This window comes from Tasmannia lanceolata, unplaced genomic scaffold (genome assembly GCF_043159265.1).
Source record: "Tasmannia lanceolata isolate RefF3 unplaced genomic scaffold, GAP_Taslan_0.1 ptg000024l, whole genome shotgun sequence".
In the NCBI taxonomy this organism is placed as follows: domain Eukaryota; kingdom Viridiplantae; phylum Streptophyta; class Magnoliopsida; order Canellales; family Winteraceae; genus Tasmannia; species Tasmannia lanceolata.
Window position 1 is genome coordinate 4,277,127 of NW_027518701.1, and position 18,485 is coordinate 4,295,611.

At 37.0% G+C, this 18,485-nt stretch overlaps 1 protein-coding gene across 1 annotated transcript in view; it reads left to right on the forward strand.

Moving 5' to 3' along the window:
• Nucleotides 1-11,694, forward strand: part of LOC143856895 (K(+) efflux antiporter 2, chloroplastic-like) — a 94,395-nt gene extending 82,701 nt beyond the window's left edge. Inside the window, exons 16-20 of the mRNA XM_077367152.1 lie at nt 4,214-4,280; nt 4,366-4,542; nt 5,028-5,084; nt 10,620-10,694; nt 11,424-11,694. Of these exons, the coding sequence (XP_077223267.1) occupies nt 4,214-4,280; nt 4,366-4,542; nt 5,028-5,084; nt 10,620-10,694; nt 11,424-11,543 (496 nt within the window). The 3' untranslated portion in view covers nt 11,544-11,694. The remainder of the gene's footprint in view (nt 1-4,213; nt 4,281-4,365; nt 4,543-5,027; nt 5,085-10,619; nt 10,695-11,423) is intronic.
• The last annotated feature ends 6,791 nt before the right edge of the window (nt 11,695-18,485 follow it).

An 18,485-nucleotide genomic window follows, 5' to 3' on the forward strand; every position in this document is an offset into this window, starting at 1 on the left:
AGAATTCTGACGGCGAAACTCTGTAATTCCGGGACATCATTTCCAAACTGGTTCCACCATGCAACTGTACAAAACCAATGAATAGTTAATCATTTACCTATAGAGAGTTTAAATGAAATAAACTTAATTAAATCAATAAATCAATAAGTATACCTGGTCCCAATTTTCCTTGGTTGCGGATTGCCAACTTAGTTCCAAACATACCAGAAGACTCCCGATAGCACTCAATTTGACTTGTGATGGTGTCCTGCGTTCCTTCATCAGCTACTAATCGGCTAACACACTCCATCAAGCCTCTGGTGACTTCATTATGCTTGAAGAAAGTTGGACTGAAAAAGAGAGCAGGGTTTAGAAAATATCCCTCTGTGTGGAGGAGACTATGAAGTTGTTTATCCCATTGTTGGTAATAATCCTCCAAATGGGCATGTAATATGATTTTTTGTTCCTTAACCTGCCTTGATGTTTTCTTTGGTCCTATCCATGGCCTCATACAAGTAACCCATAGCTGGTTTGTCTTGCCGATCTACCAAGAGTAGCACTCTCACTAAAGGCTCGCTGATGTTTAAAATGTACTTACACTAGTCCCAAAATTCTTTGTCCAACACGGTACTAGCTATCTCTTCACTCAATTGGTGTCGGACATACCTACTAGCACTATACTCGTCAGACACAGACATGTGTTGAAGGGCTTTCTTATGAAGCACCAGACTTTGTATGCTAATGAAATTTGTAGCAAGTCTAGTCCACGCAGGACGACACAAGTCCCTCCCACCTGTGAAATTCTTTCTCATCAAGTTCAGTAGGGCTGCGTGGTTGTAGATAAACCTCGTAATCTTTCTAGCCTTCTCAATTGTGCTTCCTGTGAGAGGAAACACATCAGTTTTGCCCTAGTGCTCTAAGATTAGATCTAAGTAATGAGCTGCACATGGGGTCCAGAAGAAGGTGCCATATTTGATTTCTAATCTCTTCCCTGCAGCTTTATAACTCGGCTCACTATCGGTTATAAATTGGACTACATTGTCCGGACCCACTTCTAAAACAATATCATCAAAAATCTTAAACAATGCATCAACATTCTTCACTATGCCCGATGCATTAATAGATCGTAGGAAAACTACTAATTTCTGGCAATAAACCAAAAAGTTAATTAAGGCACATTGTTTGGTGTCTGTCCAACCATCGGCCATAATGCTGCAACCACTGAATTTCCATGAAAATTTAACTTCTGCTAAGTAGTTGTTTACTTCCTCAACAGTTCTTTTTAATATGTCCCCCTCAAATCATGAGAACTGGGTGCCTTGTAACCTGACCCTACTGTATTTACAGCATCAAACATCGGTTGCCAATATGGTGAATTGGCAAAATTGAAAGGCAAGTTTCCATCGTAGCAAAGCATGCCAACCGCCATATTTGCCCGATTAATGGTTTCTTTCGTTGCCAAAGCACTCTTAATGCTTGGCTGGGATCCAGGGGTTGTTCGTGGTGCAAAAAAAATCTCTTAACCCCGCTATAATACCCTTCTTCCTCTTTGCCCCACTCGGTTCTACAACAGTTTCCTTCGCCTTACGCCTAGGCGGAGGTGGTCTCCTACTGTCAATGTCTTCTTCTTCCACCTCCTCCCCCTCCTCCTCCTCCTCATCCTCGTCTTCGGGTATGCCATAAAAGCCACCTACCTCTGCTCTAGTTACACTTTTCCTAGCCCTTTCTTTTTCGTTTGCTCTAACAGTTGTCTGATTCTCCATTTTACATCGGCATTGACTTTTTTACATGCCGCTACTTCGCCAAGAACACCTGCTAGATGTTGTTTAAGCCGTGTTATACCTCCACCCTTTATGATTTTATCACAAAAAGTGCACTGAACACAGTTTCGTTGACCCGGAAAGAATAGGCCATAAGCCCATGCCGGGTCATCTGATCTAGCGGGTGCGGAACCAATAGATGCGGCTACTCCAGAAGGTCCCGAACTCATTGTATTTTAATTTTAAATGAAAAAAAGAGAACAAGGAAATAAAAGAAAAGAAAGTTTCACTTCGCTGAAATTGAAGCCTTTTGTTGGATGAGAGAAAATATAGTAGAGAATGAAGAATCCTTCCAAGTTGGAGCCTTCAGAAGATGAAGAGATCGAAGAGATAAGCCCTTTGTCTTGCATGTTGAAGCCTTGTCTTGTATGCAGTTTTTAAGCTTTGCTCCCCCCCTTAGAGAAATGATCTTGTTCTTGATCTTGATCTTAGATGATGGGAAAGAGTGTAAAAGTGAAATTAGAAGAAGATTAGAGAAGCTTGAAGAGCTTAGAAGAAGATTAGAGTAGATCTTAGTTGGTGGGAAAGTGTAAATGAAGTTTGTAAGAGAAGGGTGAAAGAGAAGAGTGTGGAAAAACAATGGTTAAAGGGGTATATATAGGCTTGTGGATGCGAAAAGGCTGAAATACCCTTCCAACGGCTATAAAACGATCATAAAATGAGGGTAGAATCGTCAAAAAAAACCCCCAACGGCTATAATGGCATACGGTGTAATTTTTTCAAACTTTTCCGTATTTTCAGACATTTTCGGGCGAAACAGGGTGTTTCGCCTGTTTCGGACAGAAACGCGGACGAAATGGTCCGATATCCAAAATGAAACAAAATATTGGTGCGTTTCGTTCCGGATTCCAGACCGAAACCGAAATTTCAGTGCGTTTCGTCCGAAACAAAATGATATTTACAACTTAGTCTAATTTCATTGTATCATATTAGTCTCCATTTCTCCTTGTATATTGGAGATGATAGAGTTCTAAATTAAATTGATGAATGCGTTGTTATTTGATTATCTCATGTTTGTTTTAGGTTGTAGTTGATCAATTCTAAGATTTATTAGTTCGTTAAATGAATAACATATTTATATTGTTACAAATTATGATAGTAATAGTAATTTTATACATATGTCCGTGCCACCATTTGTAGATTTTTAGTTGTTTCCATGTTAGACAACTGGTATCTGTGTCGAAACGCAACACACAAATCTATATCCACAAATAATGATTACTGTTAGAAATGAGATTAGGGTTAGATGGAGAGTCTCGACTAGGGAGCTCCTCATGTAAATGATGCATATATAAGCCCAAAGAGGGTAACCATGGTATATAGACTATAATACCCTCTATACTGCAAGTAATGCCTAATCTACCCTTTACATTATTCAACACTCCCCCTCAAGGTGGAGTGTATATACTATGGAATTCCAGCTTGCTACAAAGAAACTACAACAAACAACTAAAAATAACCTTACAACAAAAAACTACAATAATCTCATACACACAGCGACGAGATAGAGATAGAGACACGTGGGATAGAGAGAGGATGGCATGACTCTTCTTCTTTTCTTCTCTTCGAATCTTTGCTCTGATACCATGTTAGAAATGAGATTAGGGTTAGGAGAGAGGAAGAAGAAGAGGAGTAGAGAGATGGAGTCTCCACTAGGGAGCTCCTCATGTAAATGATGTATATATAGGCTCAAATAGGGCAACCATGGTACAAAGACTATAATACCCTCTACACTACAATACATTATTCAACAATTGTATATACTTTCTATTTTAGCCGTGCCCCTATTTCTAAATTCGGGGGGTTTGCCGTGTCTGACACTCCATGTCCGTGTCGACACGCGACACTCGTGTTCGTGTCTATCAATCATAGCCGATCTCTTTACATGCTGAAACCAAACATGGAAACTTTTCACTCACTCCTAAATCTCATCAACTATCAGCAAATCTCCACGGGGGATGATTACCATCCATTCACTTGATTAAAAGCGAGGCTCCCTCTACAATCAGCCTCGTTATGGCCCTCGCCTCTGTAATTCTATTACCTTGCAATGCTGCTCCCAATTCCGCTTCATTCGAATCCGTGATCCCCATGGGGCCTAAGAAAGCCCACTTGGTAAGCCCCTAATTATCCCTTAGAATTCCTACATCGGCTGGCTCTGGATTACCCAATCATCCTTGAGAACAACTACTAGTCAGCCCCCAGCCTTTGCATTCTTATAATTTTCTTGTATTTCATGTATTTCAACAGACCTTTTGAAAGTTTCTACTTAGTTTATTTGTATTTCATATTTTTGTCCCCTAGATGGTTAAGCAGCACTGCAGAATATGTTCCGATTATGACTTGGAATATATTTGTTTTCTTTTAAACTAGCATGCAGATTAGGTGCACTAATTTTTTGTTTTTACTTCCAGTGAACGAGTGGCAGTTGGGCGTGCACTTGACCTTCCTGTATATTTTGGAGATGCGGGGAGTCGAGAGGTAAGCAACCTGTCACTAACTTAAAGCATACATTTCTTCTTTCAGATTCTTTTTTGATATTTTCCTCCATTTACCTTGTAAGTAGGTCCTCCACAAAGTTGGTGCTGAGAGAGCATGTGCTGCCGCAATAACTTTAGATACTCCGGGTGCAAATTATAGAACAGTATGGGCTTTAAGCAAATATTTTCCCAATGTAAAGACATTCGTTCGTGCCCATGATGTTGATCATGGCGTCAATTTAGAGAAGGCGGGTGCAACAGCGGTATTTCCCCTAATTAATTTGACATTTGTTTCTGTTCTTCATATTTTGAAAACAACCATGGTTTTAAATTTCGGCCGAAATCCGATGAAATTTCGGATTTCGGTTGGGACCAAACCGAAATTTCGCGAAATCTGAAATTTCGGATTTCCCAAATTTTGAAAAATTGAATTTTTTTAAAAAAAATATAGTATTATTCCGAAATTTCGGCCTAAATAACTGTTTCTGCTGAAATTTGGGAATTAATAAAATAAATTTTTTTTCTTACCGGATTTCGGCCAAGGCAGAAACCGAAACCGAAATTTGATATAAGAAAACAACACGGCCATATGATTCTGATTTGTTGTTCCCACGCTCCAGTTTTCTTGTTTTGATCATATAGAGTTATTATTTGTTGAAATAAATTAGTGTAAGTAATGAATTGAAACCAATCCAAGCATTATTTTCTAGTTTATGTGATTTCTAACAAGTCCTGATTTTAATAATAGGTTGTACCAGAGACCCTGGAGCCAAGTCTACAATTAGCAGCTGCTGTTCTTGCACAGGTAAATATAGAATACGTTTGATTGAGTTGTTATAACTGTACCCTTTCCTAGTTATATTATATGAATAGAAATACTGGTTTTTTGCCCCTTTATTCCAAGCTGTATTCATAGGGATATATATCTGCAATTTCTTTGCAAACTGGTTCTTGGAATTAGGATACTTGTCTCTTTCACTTTTCTGTCCGCTAAACCATGTTGCAAGCAAGGAATGTAATTAAATTTACAGCCACAAACTCACTATTAAACCAGAGTAACTGCTATTAATTTTTTCGAAGTTTCTGTTAAATATCTCAGATTAATGATCCTCCTAAGAGTTCATAAAGTGATCAGAAAATTAGTTGCTTCAGATTTACTAAAACTTTCAGGACGTGCAATTTCCTTACCTGCTCTCAATCCAGATGTGTAGCATCTGCAAAGTATTTTTCTGAAATTACGGGTTCACATGAAATTTCAGATCCCTGAAAATTTTAGAATGAGCAGAACTTTGTCTATGGCAAAAGAATGCAAAGGGAGGCAACAATCCTATAATCAGGGGATTTCAGAGAAGGGTTCTGAACAGTGTAATCAGTTAAAGATGTGAAACAACCAATTACTCCAAAAGCTTAAGCTGTTAGAGTTGGCGTTATTTAATCTTTTATACTTTAACACTCCCCCTCACGTGTAGCCCCTCTTTTTTAGGGTTTGCCTACACGTGACGCATGTGACCCCTTTTTTGGGGGGTTGGCCATTACATATGGATTTTTTAATATGAAGGAGTTTTGAACCCAGGGTAATTGTTATGATATCATTTGAAACCACCAATTACTCCAAAAGCTTGAGCTGTTGGAGACAGAGTTTTTTAATCTTTTATACTTTAACAAAAGGAAACTAAATCACGAAAGTTCAGAACAGTGTAATCAGTGAATCATTTTCAAGAATTAGATCACAGATCTGGTTTGAAAATCCCAAGACAAAAGGCATAGAAAAAAAGGATAGTTCGCTAAAATCTCTAGTTCAAAATTTCAGGCCTCAGCAACAAACTTTTATCCTGCAAGAACTATGATCCATAGGTCTTCTCCAGATCTAATATCAAGCGAAGAAGAAATGTATGGCAGCCATACTCTACTGAAGAGATAATGCGCTGAAAAAAGCAGCCTATGGAAACTTCAATAACAATAAAACTTCTCTAGAATCCCTACTAGACTTGTAATCCTTAGGAAATAAAATCACCAGACAAATAAACTAATTATGTTGTGAATAGAAGTAAAAAAATCTAATCAATCTCTCTAAGAATCTGGTGCAAGATTCTTCCTAAATTTGATTTTCTAAATCTTGGGTGTGCTGGTTGTAAATGTTTCCGTACTGCTGTTGTCAGCTATGTGGATTCCTTTAGGCATTACTTTTTCTCCCGTGCTCATATTTCTTCTAAAATATGTTCTAATATCCTGCTTGTGATTTTCTGCATGTAGTGATTTCGAGATATGTAAAAATAGTTACAAAGCATTGGGTATCTAGTTGGTCCTCAGAAATTGTTAAAACCATGGGATTCACTGTAGGGAGGCCCAAATGACTTTGAGATCTTTTATTGCATCATTATATATAGGCTTGTAAGTGGGCCCTGTGCATGGAAGCTCACAAGTAATTCGTTTTCTTTGATGTTTGAATTTAGTGTAAGGTTATTTAGATTTCTTCTGCTATTACTCTAGTGTTTTGTACCTTTATTTTGGTAACTAAGCTGGGATTGAGTTAAGCCGGGTAGATTCCTTTCACCTTCTTTATGAAATTTTTCTAAAGGATTCATTTAGCCGACCCCAACTAGTTTGGGACAAAGGCTTTGTTGAGTTGAGTTGAGTTGAGTAAGCTGGGATTGAATCTGCGATCTTACGGTTGAGGTACAAAAATTCGACCAATTGATCTAGAGGCCCAATCCTATTACCTTATTGTATCTATGAACTGCATAACCTATATGTGTATCCATGTTTGTATGACGTTTACCGGCAAATATGAATGGTGTTTAATATCAACTTTGTGTTGAAGTGCTACTAATGTGTAAATACCTATGTGTCTTTTAGGATTTGATAATTTCATCTTTGTAACATTACTTAAAATGATATTTCCATCTATAATTTGATTCTTTCCATGAACTTTTAGCCTCAGATTTAAAGATATGTTATATTTATGAGACTAAAACTTTTGCTGAGAAGAAAATTTCTTCCCCATTGATTGTTATGTGATGCTCAATTGACCTACGGTGTGATGCCCTAGGGTTATAAGGTGCGAGGCCTTGGATCATGTATCTTCCTTCCCTAGCTATTGTCAATTAACCTACGGCGCGATGCCCTTTGGGGGGCGGGGGGCTTGGTATAATTATTTAGCATCAGATTTAAAGATATGTTATGTTTATGCGACTAAAAGCGTTTGCTATTAAGAAAATTTCTTCCCCGTAGATTGTGGTGCGATGCTCAATTGGCCTATGGTGCCATGCCCTAGGATTCTAAGGTGTGAGGCCTTGGATCATGTATCTTCCTTCCCTAACTATTTTCTCTAGGGTATTTGAATTGGTTGTCTTTATAAAATTTTATCCTTTTTGAAACTATTCCAATTTCACCTTAGTTCTATCTTTGCTCAATTAAGTTGAATTAGATGAGCTAAGCAAATGTTAATAATTATATCCTCAAGTCTCTAGTTGATCAACAAACTTGATTAAGTAAGTTCATGGCCCAATTAGCACAATGTGAATTTCCAAGTTAGTGCAAATGCTAATTACTCAATCAAAAGAAGATATAAACATGAAAGCACACATCCAAGAGAGAATGAGAGAGATATGTACCAAGAGACAAATGCACACAAGGATTTTAAGTGGTCCGGTCTTTAAAATAAGACCTACTCTGCTCTTCTCAAGTTTGGGTCCTTGAGGGATTACACTATATGAAGTTTGGTACACTGAGGATGGCTCCATGTCCTCCACACTCACCCACGAAGAAGGCTCTTCGTCTCCGAGCACTAGGCAACAATCTCTCCTTAGTGGCCAACATTAGAGCCCTTACAATATCCAAGGGGTTTAAGCATGGTGCCCTTTCCACCGTACAACAATCTTTAAGGTTAAATGTGTGAGTACCTTTTTCTAAGGCTAATACACCTTCCGATACAAAGCTTCTTCTCCAATAGGTATACAAGTAAGCTTTATGAGTTCTTCAATATAGATTGCAAGTAAGCTTGGTGAGAGTGAGCTTGATGGGAACCTCTCCAATAATCATCACAAGTCAGCTTGGGGAGATCTTCTTCAAGAAGATTGCAAGTATAAAAGCAAAGGAAGAAGATAAATCTTGAAAACTCTTGAAAGACTTGAAAATCTTTTGATATCAAGGTATGTTTGATTTTCAAATGTTCAAAAGTCCTTTAATGTTTCATTTAAGGTGGTATTTATAGCCTAAGTGAAGCCAAGACATTTCAGGGGTAAAATGGTCTTTTTACAATCTCAAAAGGTCAAAAATTGAACTAGCCGTTATAACCACAACGACTATTTTCTCGTTGCGTAGATGATAACGTAGACGTCTACAAAATTCCAGAAGCTGAAAATCAATTATGGTCGCCGGTAGATGTTGCGGTAGACGTATACAACTCCATCTACGTTTCATCAGATTTTGTTTTTTTATCCCAATTTTCTTCAAATTTTGATATGCTTCAAAATGAGTTTTTGGGGGAAGATTTAAATAAAATTTGGCATGTTTTGAAGACGTTTTGGACCCTTTAAAAATATTTTAACTTGACGAGACTAAATGGGCTTTAAGGTGAATTTGAAAAACTTTAATAAATCACCTTTGAAAAATATTTTGAAAATCACTTGCAAAATACATTTGAATTTGATCTCCATTCAACTTAAGCTTGGGTGACGCCTTTGAGTACAATGGTTGAATAATTTTGCTTGGCCTTCCATGTTCATGCTTGTCTTTTGTTTTCAACTTGGCTTGGCTAGCATAGATACTTTGCTTGTCCATCGTCCATCTTGAGTATGACTTGTCTTCAAACTTGTCTTCAACCTTGGTTCATCCTTCTTGGTTCATGTTCCATGGGCAATGAGACTTGGCTTGTCTTTCTTGCCTTGGTCCATCTTGCTTGGTCTTTTGAATGGAATTGTCCTTTGTAGTGCCATTTTTTTATCTAGACAATCTTAACAAGCTTGAACCATTAGTACCAACTTAGTTTGATCAATTTGGGTTTATTCTCATCAAAATCATGATTAGGGTCACACTAGAAAACCCTTGGGCTAACAGTATTATCTAATCCTTTTTTGTCTTTATTAAAACTTCAAGATCACCCCATCGACTATTTACTTCAAGTTCTTTATTTGATTTTATTTAAGGGTTTTAGAAGAGTATTATTACGATTAATATGAACGGACCAGATCTCCTATCTAACTCTCGGATTAGATTGATCTCATTCCTTAATTTTTAAAAAAATAAGAGTAGATCTTGAGATCAAATGGTTTGGATTTATCCAATCTTGGTTGGGATTGCTATGACCAGCCTTAGAGATTTTGAGACATTTGAGAGAATTGGATTGAGAATTAGGGGCCGTTTGGATACACGGATTTTAGAATCCGGGATTTCTTCAAAATTGTAGCTAAGAGACAAGAGAAGAAGCGGACCAGCCGTCGTTTGTGACTCGTTTTTTACTTCTCACCTTCTTTACGACAGCAAGAGAGTAGCAGATCCTCCCATTTTTCCAGGTTTTAGAAATCTCAGGATGCAGGAGAGATTTCTAAAACCTGGTTTTCTTACTTAAAATCCAAGAAACGCTGCCAGGACAGCGGCAGCAGCTTGATCATGAATCCTCTTTTACACTGCTTTCAAACTAAAAACCTGGATTCTAAAATCCACGTATCCAAACGGCCCCTTAGTTTTAGAATGTCCAGGAAAATCATAAATCTATTAATTTTGTGGATTTTATCACTTGAAGATTGTGATTTAAGTGAACTTCCCCTATACATCACTTGAGTGAATTTGGTTTGGCCCTTCCAAGAACATCGCCGAGTCAAATAAAAATTCACCGTTTCAATCATTGAGTCACCTGGCTTGGTTTTACCTTGGAGTTCTTGTCCAGATACGAGTTTTTAGACACTGCTCCAATTTATGAGGAAAACTAAGAAGTTTATGAATCATTTAACGCCCTTTAACTTGGTCCAGTCAAATAAAAATTCGTCACTTCAATAATTGAGTCACCCGACTAGGTTTTACCTTGGAGATCTTGTCCAGGTGCGAGTTTTAGACACTGCTCCAATTTATATGAGAAACTAAGAAATTATGAATCATTCAATCCAGTCCAATTGCATGCTGGCATGAATTTCTGTTTCAGTGATCTGAAGTACGTGGGAGTTCTTCCGTGTCTTCTCTTGTAGTTAGCTTTCTTTCATTCTACAACTTTGATGGTTTCTGGGATCATTGGCATCTAGTGGCTTGTCCTTAAGAGCCTTATTTTAATTATACAATGATGGACTCTTATGCATCAATCTTTCTTATTTTTTATTTTGAACTGTGACTTGTGTTATGGTTGCAGGCTAAGTTGCCAATGTCAGAAATTGCAGCAACAATTAATGAGTTCAGGAGCCGCCATCTCTCTGAGCTAACTGAGGTATGCACATTGCCATATTAAGCCGATGACTATTTGAACAATGGTTCCTCATTTTCTTTTTTTGTTTTCCTGACTTTATAGTATGATAGCTTGAATTGCTGAATTATCCTTTTATTCATTCACATTTACCCTATGTAGGGAAGTTTATGCACTTGATTCACAATTGTCTTTTTTTTAAGTGGACACAATTATGTCTTATTACATGCATGATGTGTGGTTGAGGCGAAAATTCTGAAAAAAATAATAATTTTGTGACGAGAACAGAAATATATTGTTTGTGTGATTCGTTCAGTATAGGGGGCAGACATAATCCATCAACGTTTATTGCAGAAACAGAAACTAGCCTTCCTATCAGGCTTCTCATATTCAAGGGTGAATTGTTTGAAAATATTTTCAAAAATCAAAACTTCCTTTTTTTAATATTTTGAAAATATCTTCCAACACCACTTAGATATCACACCATCTGTTTTTACTTTTAATAACAGCTATTGATTCCTGATTTCCTGTGACCAAAGTCTTTAGTTCCATAGCATTTATTTTGAAGCTTAAAAATGTGATGTCACATCGTTACCATAAGCAAGCAAAAATCTGATTTTTATAGCGAAGAAAGGAAAGGCTAATACAATCAAGTTGTGAGGATTTGAATGCTAGAAAATAGCCATAATTTTTTTTTATTGAATTCTACTCTCTTTCTTTGATTTTACAGATTTTTAATTTTTTTTTTGGCAGTTGTGTGAAGCAAGTGGAAGTTCCCTTGGTTACGGCTTTTCGAGGGTCATGACCAAGCCCAAACCCCAGGTCTCAGATTCTGATGAAAACCAAGTTGTTGAAGGAACTCTAGCAATATAGTCACTTATACAAACAGGTTATAAATGAAATTTATGTGAATTGTACAGCTGGTTATTCCTCCCATTGATATAAATTGTACAGAGAAGAAATGGGTAAAGCGGTTAGTTGGCCAGCTTTCATCAATGAAATCTCCATTCAATTTTGGTTTCTCCTTTTCTTTTGTTGTGGGTTCCCTCCCGTTGCTTTGTTTTGTCCTGTAATCCTAATCCATTATCACAATTTCCTCTAGTCCTCTTGCTAAGACCCAGCCGCCAAAGCACTAGAGTACTTCAAAACATATTAAGGTAGGTATGATAAATACTTAAAAACATATTAAGGTAGATATGATAATTGTGGGCAGAAGTGGCAAAAAATCCCTTGTTTTGATAATGCGTAAAGATGTAATTTGGATAGCCTTCATCAGTGAAATCTCCTTCCAATTTTGATGGGCCCTTTTCTTTTGTTTTGGGTTACCATCATTTTACTTGGGTTCTGTCCTGTAATCATAATCCATTACCACAAATTCCTCAAGTTCTCTTGCTAAGACTTAGCCACCAAAGCAATGTAGTTCTGCAAACCTATTTAGTCAAATATGATAATTGCAGGCGATAGTGGCAAAATCCCTTGTTTTGATAATGGTTCTCCTCTCTTTATTGAACAGTGCCCATAGCTTTTTAAGTTGTTTTTAAGTGCTAACCAGAAATATGTGAAATGAAAAGAGTAACATGCCTGGGAGTGAGGCCTCCAGCTCAAGCCCTGCCAATGTCTCTCAAACGTTTCATATTCTTCCTCTCAGGCCTTGTTTGGCAACCGTAAAAAATTTTCTTCATGATAACTTAGTTTCTCAATTGGTGAGATAGCGTAGGGCGGGTGGGAAGAGAGACTTGTGAGGGCACAAATGAGTGGAGGATGAAAAGTGGGTAAAAAACAAAACAAAAAATCAATCATATTTTGAGTGGAGTTTTTTGTTCCCTTGAAAATGTTTTTCAGGCTTTTCTTAAACTCTCCTCATCCTGTCCCTCTCTTGTCTATCCCTCTCCACCCTCCCTCACCATTGGGTTTGCTAATATTTCGGGAATTATATTAACCAAATTGTTTAAAATAACTCTAGCAGTGAGCACGTTTATGAATTTAAAAGAATATTTTTATAATTGTGTTATTTGCCTTACATGAATGAAAAAGCAAAATATCCTGGACTGAAATTCACTTGCACAACCAAAATAAGATGAAAAATTTAGATAATCATTTCCTCCTAACAAGGGGAGGGAATTAAATAGCCCTAACCCATCTCGAAATTAAATCAGGTTTCCTTTTCCCAACCCTAACCCAACCCAAAGAAAAGCCACCCCAACCCGAGCCAAAATCGGGTTGAACTCGTTGGGTTAAGGTTGAGCCCGACCCAAGTTGCACCCCTATTAAAATGTAGCGAAGGCCATAGTCCCCACCACAATTAGATCAATACAGTTTAATAAAGAAATGATCATCTAATCATACCGTATTTGCAATTGGACCATGTGCAAGACATGGTTTTTAATAAATGATGGAACCTATAAGAAACCTGGGCATCCATTTTTTGTATTATTTGCAGCAGAAGAACTAAGAATATGCACAAAAACATCTTAAGGGATTAACTAAGCTCTGAACGAAAAAGAGAGAACAACAAGGGATATGAAAGCAAAAAAATGTTGATGTAAAAATTGTAACAGGGTGGTAGCTCAACAGATGTTTACCAGCTACAAATATGATTTTTGAGCAGATGAACATACATGGAGCAGTATTGGTAGTTTCTACTGGAGAGAAAAAAGTGCCGAGCAGACAACTTCAGTTGATGTAAGATAAAAAACAATTAAGTTGGAACCATGGATACTGCTCCATGCCCAAGGTGTTAGATTGCTCAGAAAAAGAAGAAATCAATAAAAAAAAACACTAAATAATGGAAGGCCTGATATCTCATAAAGAACTAGAGCTGGATTTCAAACCGTCTCTAAGTATTGAATTTGGGCAAGCCAGTAATAATTGAAAAGTCGTTCTCAAATCTCAGTAGCCAACTCTTTCATTTATAGGAGAAACCCAAATGTTCTTCCTCCAATTTCAATGAAACCAGGAAACATGGAAAGTACCAAAACATCATATCATAAACTTTAACTGAGATGACAATGGAAAAAAGTAAGACATTTTTGTGGTTTGGAAACACCACCTAGTAATACAAAACATATTCAATTTTATGAGCAGATCACTAACAATATTGGAGCAAGCAAAAGTTGAACTTCATCTGATGAATGGAATTGTTAGAGTATATTTCTTTGTTACCATTTTGGGGATAACAAATTATTTTGTTGTGTTTACCCGTATTACAAATCACTTTGGCCTTCAAAACATGCAAATCTTTGATCAAACTACAATAAGAAATAGTTTTGATTAATACTCTACAAGCTTAATAAAAAAACCTATTAAAAGAAACAACTATAATAACCATCTTTCATCCTAAATAATATTATTTAAAAATACATATTAAGAGACACATTAGAAAAAACAACACTAATTACCATCTTTCGTCATAAAATTAGCAAGCCCGTCAATGATATTTGTTTCTTTTGCAAAAAAATATAACGATTCTGATTCTTTCTAAAATTGTGGAAGCAAACCAAGAAGATAATGCTTCAACAATCGCAAGTAGTTGTCGAGTTCCAACCTAATCAGAAATCAGGAATCCAGAAATCTTACGTGAAAAAGTCAAATTCCTTTGAGCACAGAAAAATAACAAGACAATCACAATTTAAATTGTAAATCTTACCCAAAAAAATTATTAAAGACAAGCTCTAAGTGTTTGACCAGAAATATAGAAAGCAGAATAAGAAGACAAGCTCAATTTAAATCCTAAATTTCACTAAAAGATAAAATTATTAAAGATAAGCTCAAAGTATTTAATCTTAAATACATAAATAGAAGCTCTAAGTGTTTGACCAGAAATATAGAACGCGACAAGCTCAATTTAAATCCTAAATTTCACTAAAAGATAAAATTAAATGCATAAATAGATAGTGTTGTCGCTGCGAATGTGATATAATCAAATATATATATTTGTATATTGTTGCCGCTATGAATGTAGTGTAACCCAAATATTTGAACACTTCAATGAGTTGTAAAGCTTGTACCAGGATCGCTCGAAATATGTCGCTTGTTCTCCTAAATCAACACCCCAACATGCACCATCCTTGTAAGTGAAAGAAATGTAGTTTCCTCTGAAGCCCAACAAGCCAGAAGCTTTAACCGATATGGAGCAACTCTCCCCCAAGAATAGTATGGAGTCACCGATGTTACATCCCACCGAAACCCACTTGGGAACACTCTTATCAAGCTTGAAAACATGGAAGGTTCCGCGACCACTAAAATTGGTGAAAGGAGGGCACTCAGTCCAATCTCTTAGTCAATGACGGCATCTTAAAACCACCAACAACTCTCCGCATGATTCCATCAAATAGGTAGAAAGGTGGTTGGTGAGGCTCAAACCAACATGTATTCCAACAAGGTTTGGGTGGTAACTGTGAAAGAACATTGCGCCAATTTTGACTCCCAAATTGGAAGCCTCAAGTTCTCCACTTATAGTGATGGCATAAAAATTACTAAAGACAAGCTCAAGTCATTAGTCAAAAATACAGAACTAGATGTTTTGGGGGAAGTGATATATTCACCCTCTTTTTATACTTGGGACAGTCCCCTCCGGTGTATTTATGACTATTCTTCTACGCTGGGGATTGTCCCAAGTAAAAAAGGGGATGAATGTCATTTCCCTATTTTTGTCGCTATGAATGTGGTGAATCCCAAATGTTGGTACACTCCAATGAAATGCAACACATGTATGGATTCAAAATCTAGGGGAATCAAGAACTAAATTTGAACTCTTTGGCGTTCTTTCAATTCATTGGTCATATGAAATCCCAGTTGGGCAGCCAAGAGGGGGTGAATTGGTTGTTTTATAAAAAATTTATTATTTTAAAAACTTTTGCAAGATTAGTTAGTTTTCAAAAGCTTAAATGAACATCCTCTATTAGACCTTTTGACAAACACTTGCTAGGTGACTTTTGAAAATCTTAATTGATTATTTTCTTTTAATCTTTTTATCAAAAGACTTGGTGGGTGATTAAAGATTACAAATAAAATGCAAATCCCACAACAAAATAAAGGGATGAGATGAATGGTTTCTTTTAGGCATTTTATGAAAAACTTTGTAGAACCCTAGTTAATTTACTCACTTTAGTTCTTTTGATAAATACTTTGTGGATGATTCAAGTAAGTAAAACAAAATAAAGAGCAAACACCACAACAAGATAAAGTAAAGTGAGTGAGAGATAGAACATACACACAAGAATCTTAGAGTGGTTCAAGAAGGAGAAGATTGCCGCAAGATTTATAGTGGTTCGACCTTCAAACCCAAGGCCTACGTCCACTCTTCTTGAGGTCACACTCAAGGGTATCCACTATTCAAAGACCACACAACGCCTGGCCTCAAGGCTCCTTACAAGTCAACTTTGATACAAGATGATGGCTCCGCGTCCTCCACACTCGCCAACAATCTTTCCTTAATCACCAAGATTAAAGCCTTCTCTTCGAGTCTTTAAACTCCCCAAGGGTCGCAACCCTTCTTTACAAGAGGATGGCTCCGCGTCCTCCACACTCGCCAACAATCTCTCCTTAACGGCCGAGATTAAAAGCCTTCTCTTCGAGGTTTTAAACTCCCAAAGTGTCACAACCCTTCTTTACAATGGTAGAAAGAAAGATGAAGTACTCTTTTGCCTCTTTTGTAGGCTATTACAAAAATGATGGCTTACAAACTCTCTAAAAGATTAATACAATGAAGCCCTAAAGAGATCCTCTTCAAATAGATGTTCAAGTGTAAATCTCTTTGAGTAATTCCAAGAAAAACTTGTAGATTTGAAAGTTAAGGCTCAACAATGGTGGCTCAAACTTGCACGAGTTGAAGAGTTGTAGTTTTAGGGATTTTTAGAGATGTATATATAGTTGTAGTTTGAGAAAGGCCCTAACTTTTGGTCTTCATGAGCGTCGCGGACGAAGTTCGAACGTCTGGCAAATATGACCGTTTGAATTTCAAAATCGCGCCTCGGTCCGCCACAGACGTCCGCCGATTTCCTGGACGTCCGACGTTGGCTCGGCTATTTTTATTTTTGAAATCAGGTACAGACGGACGAAGTCCGGACGTCCGCGGTTGTTAAAACTGGTTTTTCAGCCTGTTTTGTAAAATTCATAACTTGCTCATTTCTCGTTGAATTTTAAAGTTCTTGTACTCTACGGACATGAGAAAAATGAGAGCTATCTGTTAAAATCATTTTTAAAAATATTTGAAAATATTTTGGACCAGTTAAGTCGGGTTTTAGTTGTTGGATTCATAATTCAAGTGCCAATGTTATGTTTTTCCATTTGTAAAGTTTGGTTAGCATTTGGGCTTTGGTTCTTGGGCTATGGACTTTTGTTTTTGTAATATTTAGGACCTTTGAAAATGATATTCCATGTAATACAAATAGGTTTCAAGGTGGTTTTGAGAATGGTTTGAAAAACACTTTTAAATGCAAAACCACTTTGAAAAAGATCTCCAATACAATCTAGAAAGTTAAACTACTTAGCACATTGATCGTATTGGCTTCAAAGGTCTTCTTTGTGCACTTGGCTTGTAAGTGAACACTTGGGAATGCTTGGTCCATGTGACTCTCTCTCTTGAATGAATTCATCACTTTGAATGCTTGAGATAGTCACCAACACTTGTTCAACTTCAAGCTCCTCTTGGCATATGCTAGGCTTGCTTGTGGGATCCTCAATTTGAGCTCTATGCTTGGACATCTTCCAAGGATGATGCCTCCAATATGTGTAAGCTCACTTGGTTCCTTCGTGCATGCTGATCGTCAAGCAATGTGCTATGTTGTATTGTATAATGGCGATATGACATGTAAAGTTCATGTCTAAGGCACAATACTACAAAACAACACATTAGTCCATAAAGACTAATCAATTTGGGTTTGCTAGCATCAAAACAACAAGGAAAAGATGATTACATGAACCCATAGGAAACCTTGGGCTAACAATCTCCCCTTTTTTATGATGGCAAACAATATTGATTAGGAGGAAGGAGATACTAAAATAGATAGACAAATATTATTGAAATGAAGTTTAATTGAAATCCAAGTAGTGACTTGGTTTGGCAACCTAGAGGGGGGGTGAATAAGATGTTTATAAATCTTTTACTAATTTCACCCTAGTTTTATCCCTTGTTTAATTAAGTTTGAAATGGTTGAACTTAAAACAATATTGCAAATTAATATAAGTTCAAAACCCTTGTTGATTAGTAAACTTAATTAGGTGATTTAATAGCCTAGTTAGCCAGGTTAAGATTATTTAATCAAAACCAAAATGCTAACTACTCACTCAATTTCAAATATGTAAAAATACAAGCATAAATAAATAAGAGAGTGAGAGATAGAGAAATACCTACACAAGTGATATAAAGATTTATAGTGGTTCGGCCAAAGGCCTACTCCACTCTACTCAAGGTCGCACTTGAGGATTTTCACTATTGAGACCTCCACGACGCCCGGCTCTGAGGCGCTTACAATCCAAGGGAATTAGATAAGGATGCCATTCCACCTTTACATTGACTCTCCTTGACCGCCGAGTTCTAAGCGCTTCACCCAAGGGAATTAAACACGAATACCCTTTCCACCGATCGAATGAAGAAGAAGACGAAAGCTTTGCCTCTAAGTAGGCTACAATGCACAATGAAGCTCCTAATATACTCTCAAAGATAAACAAGTTTAAGCCTAAGCCAATCTCAAATGATTTTCTCAAATCAAGGCATAATGAGTTTGGTTGGTGAGAGAAATTAACCCAAGAATAATTCACAAATAATTTTCTAGGGTTTGTTGAAGTTGGACAATGTTCATCAAGTGTTTTAGA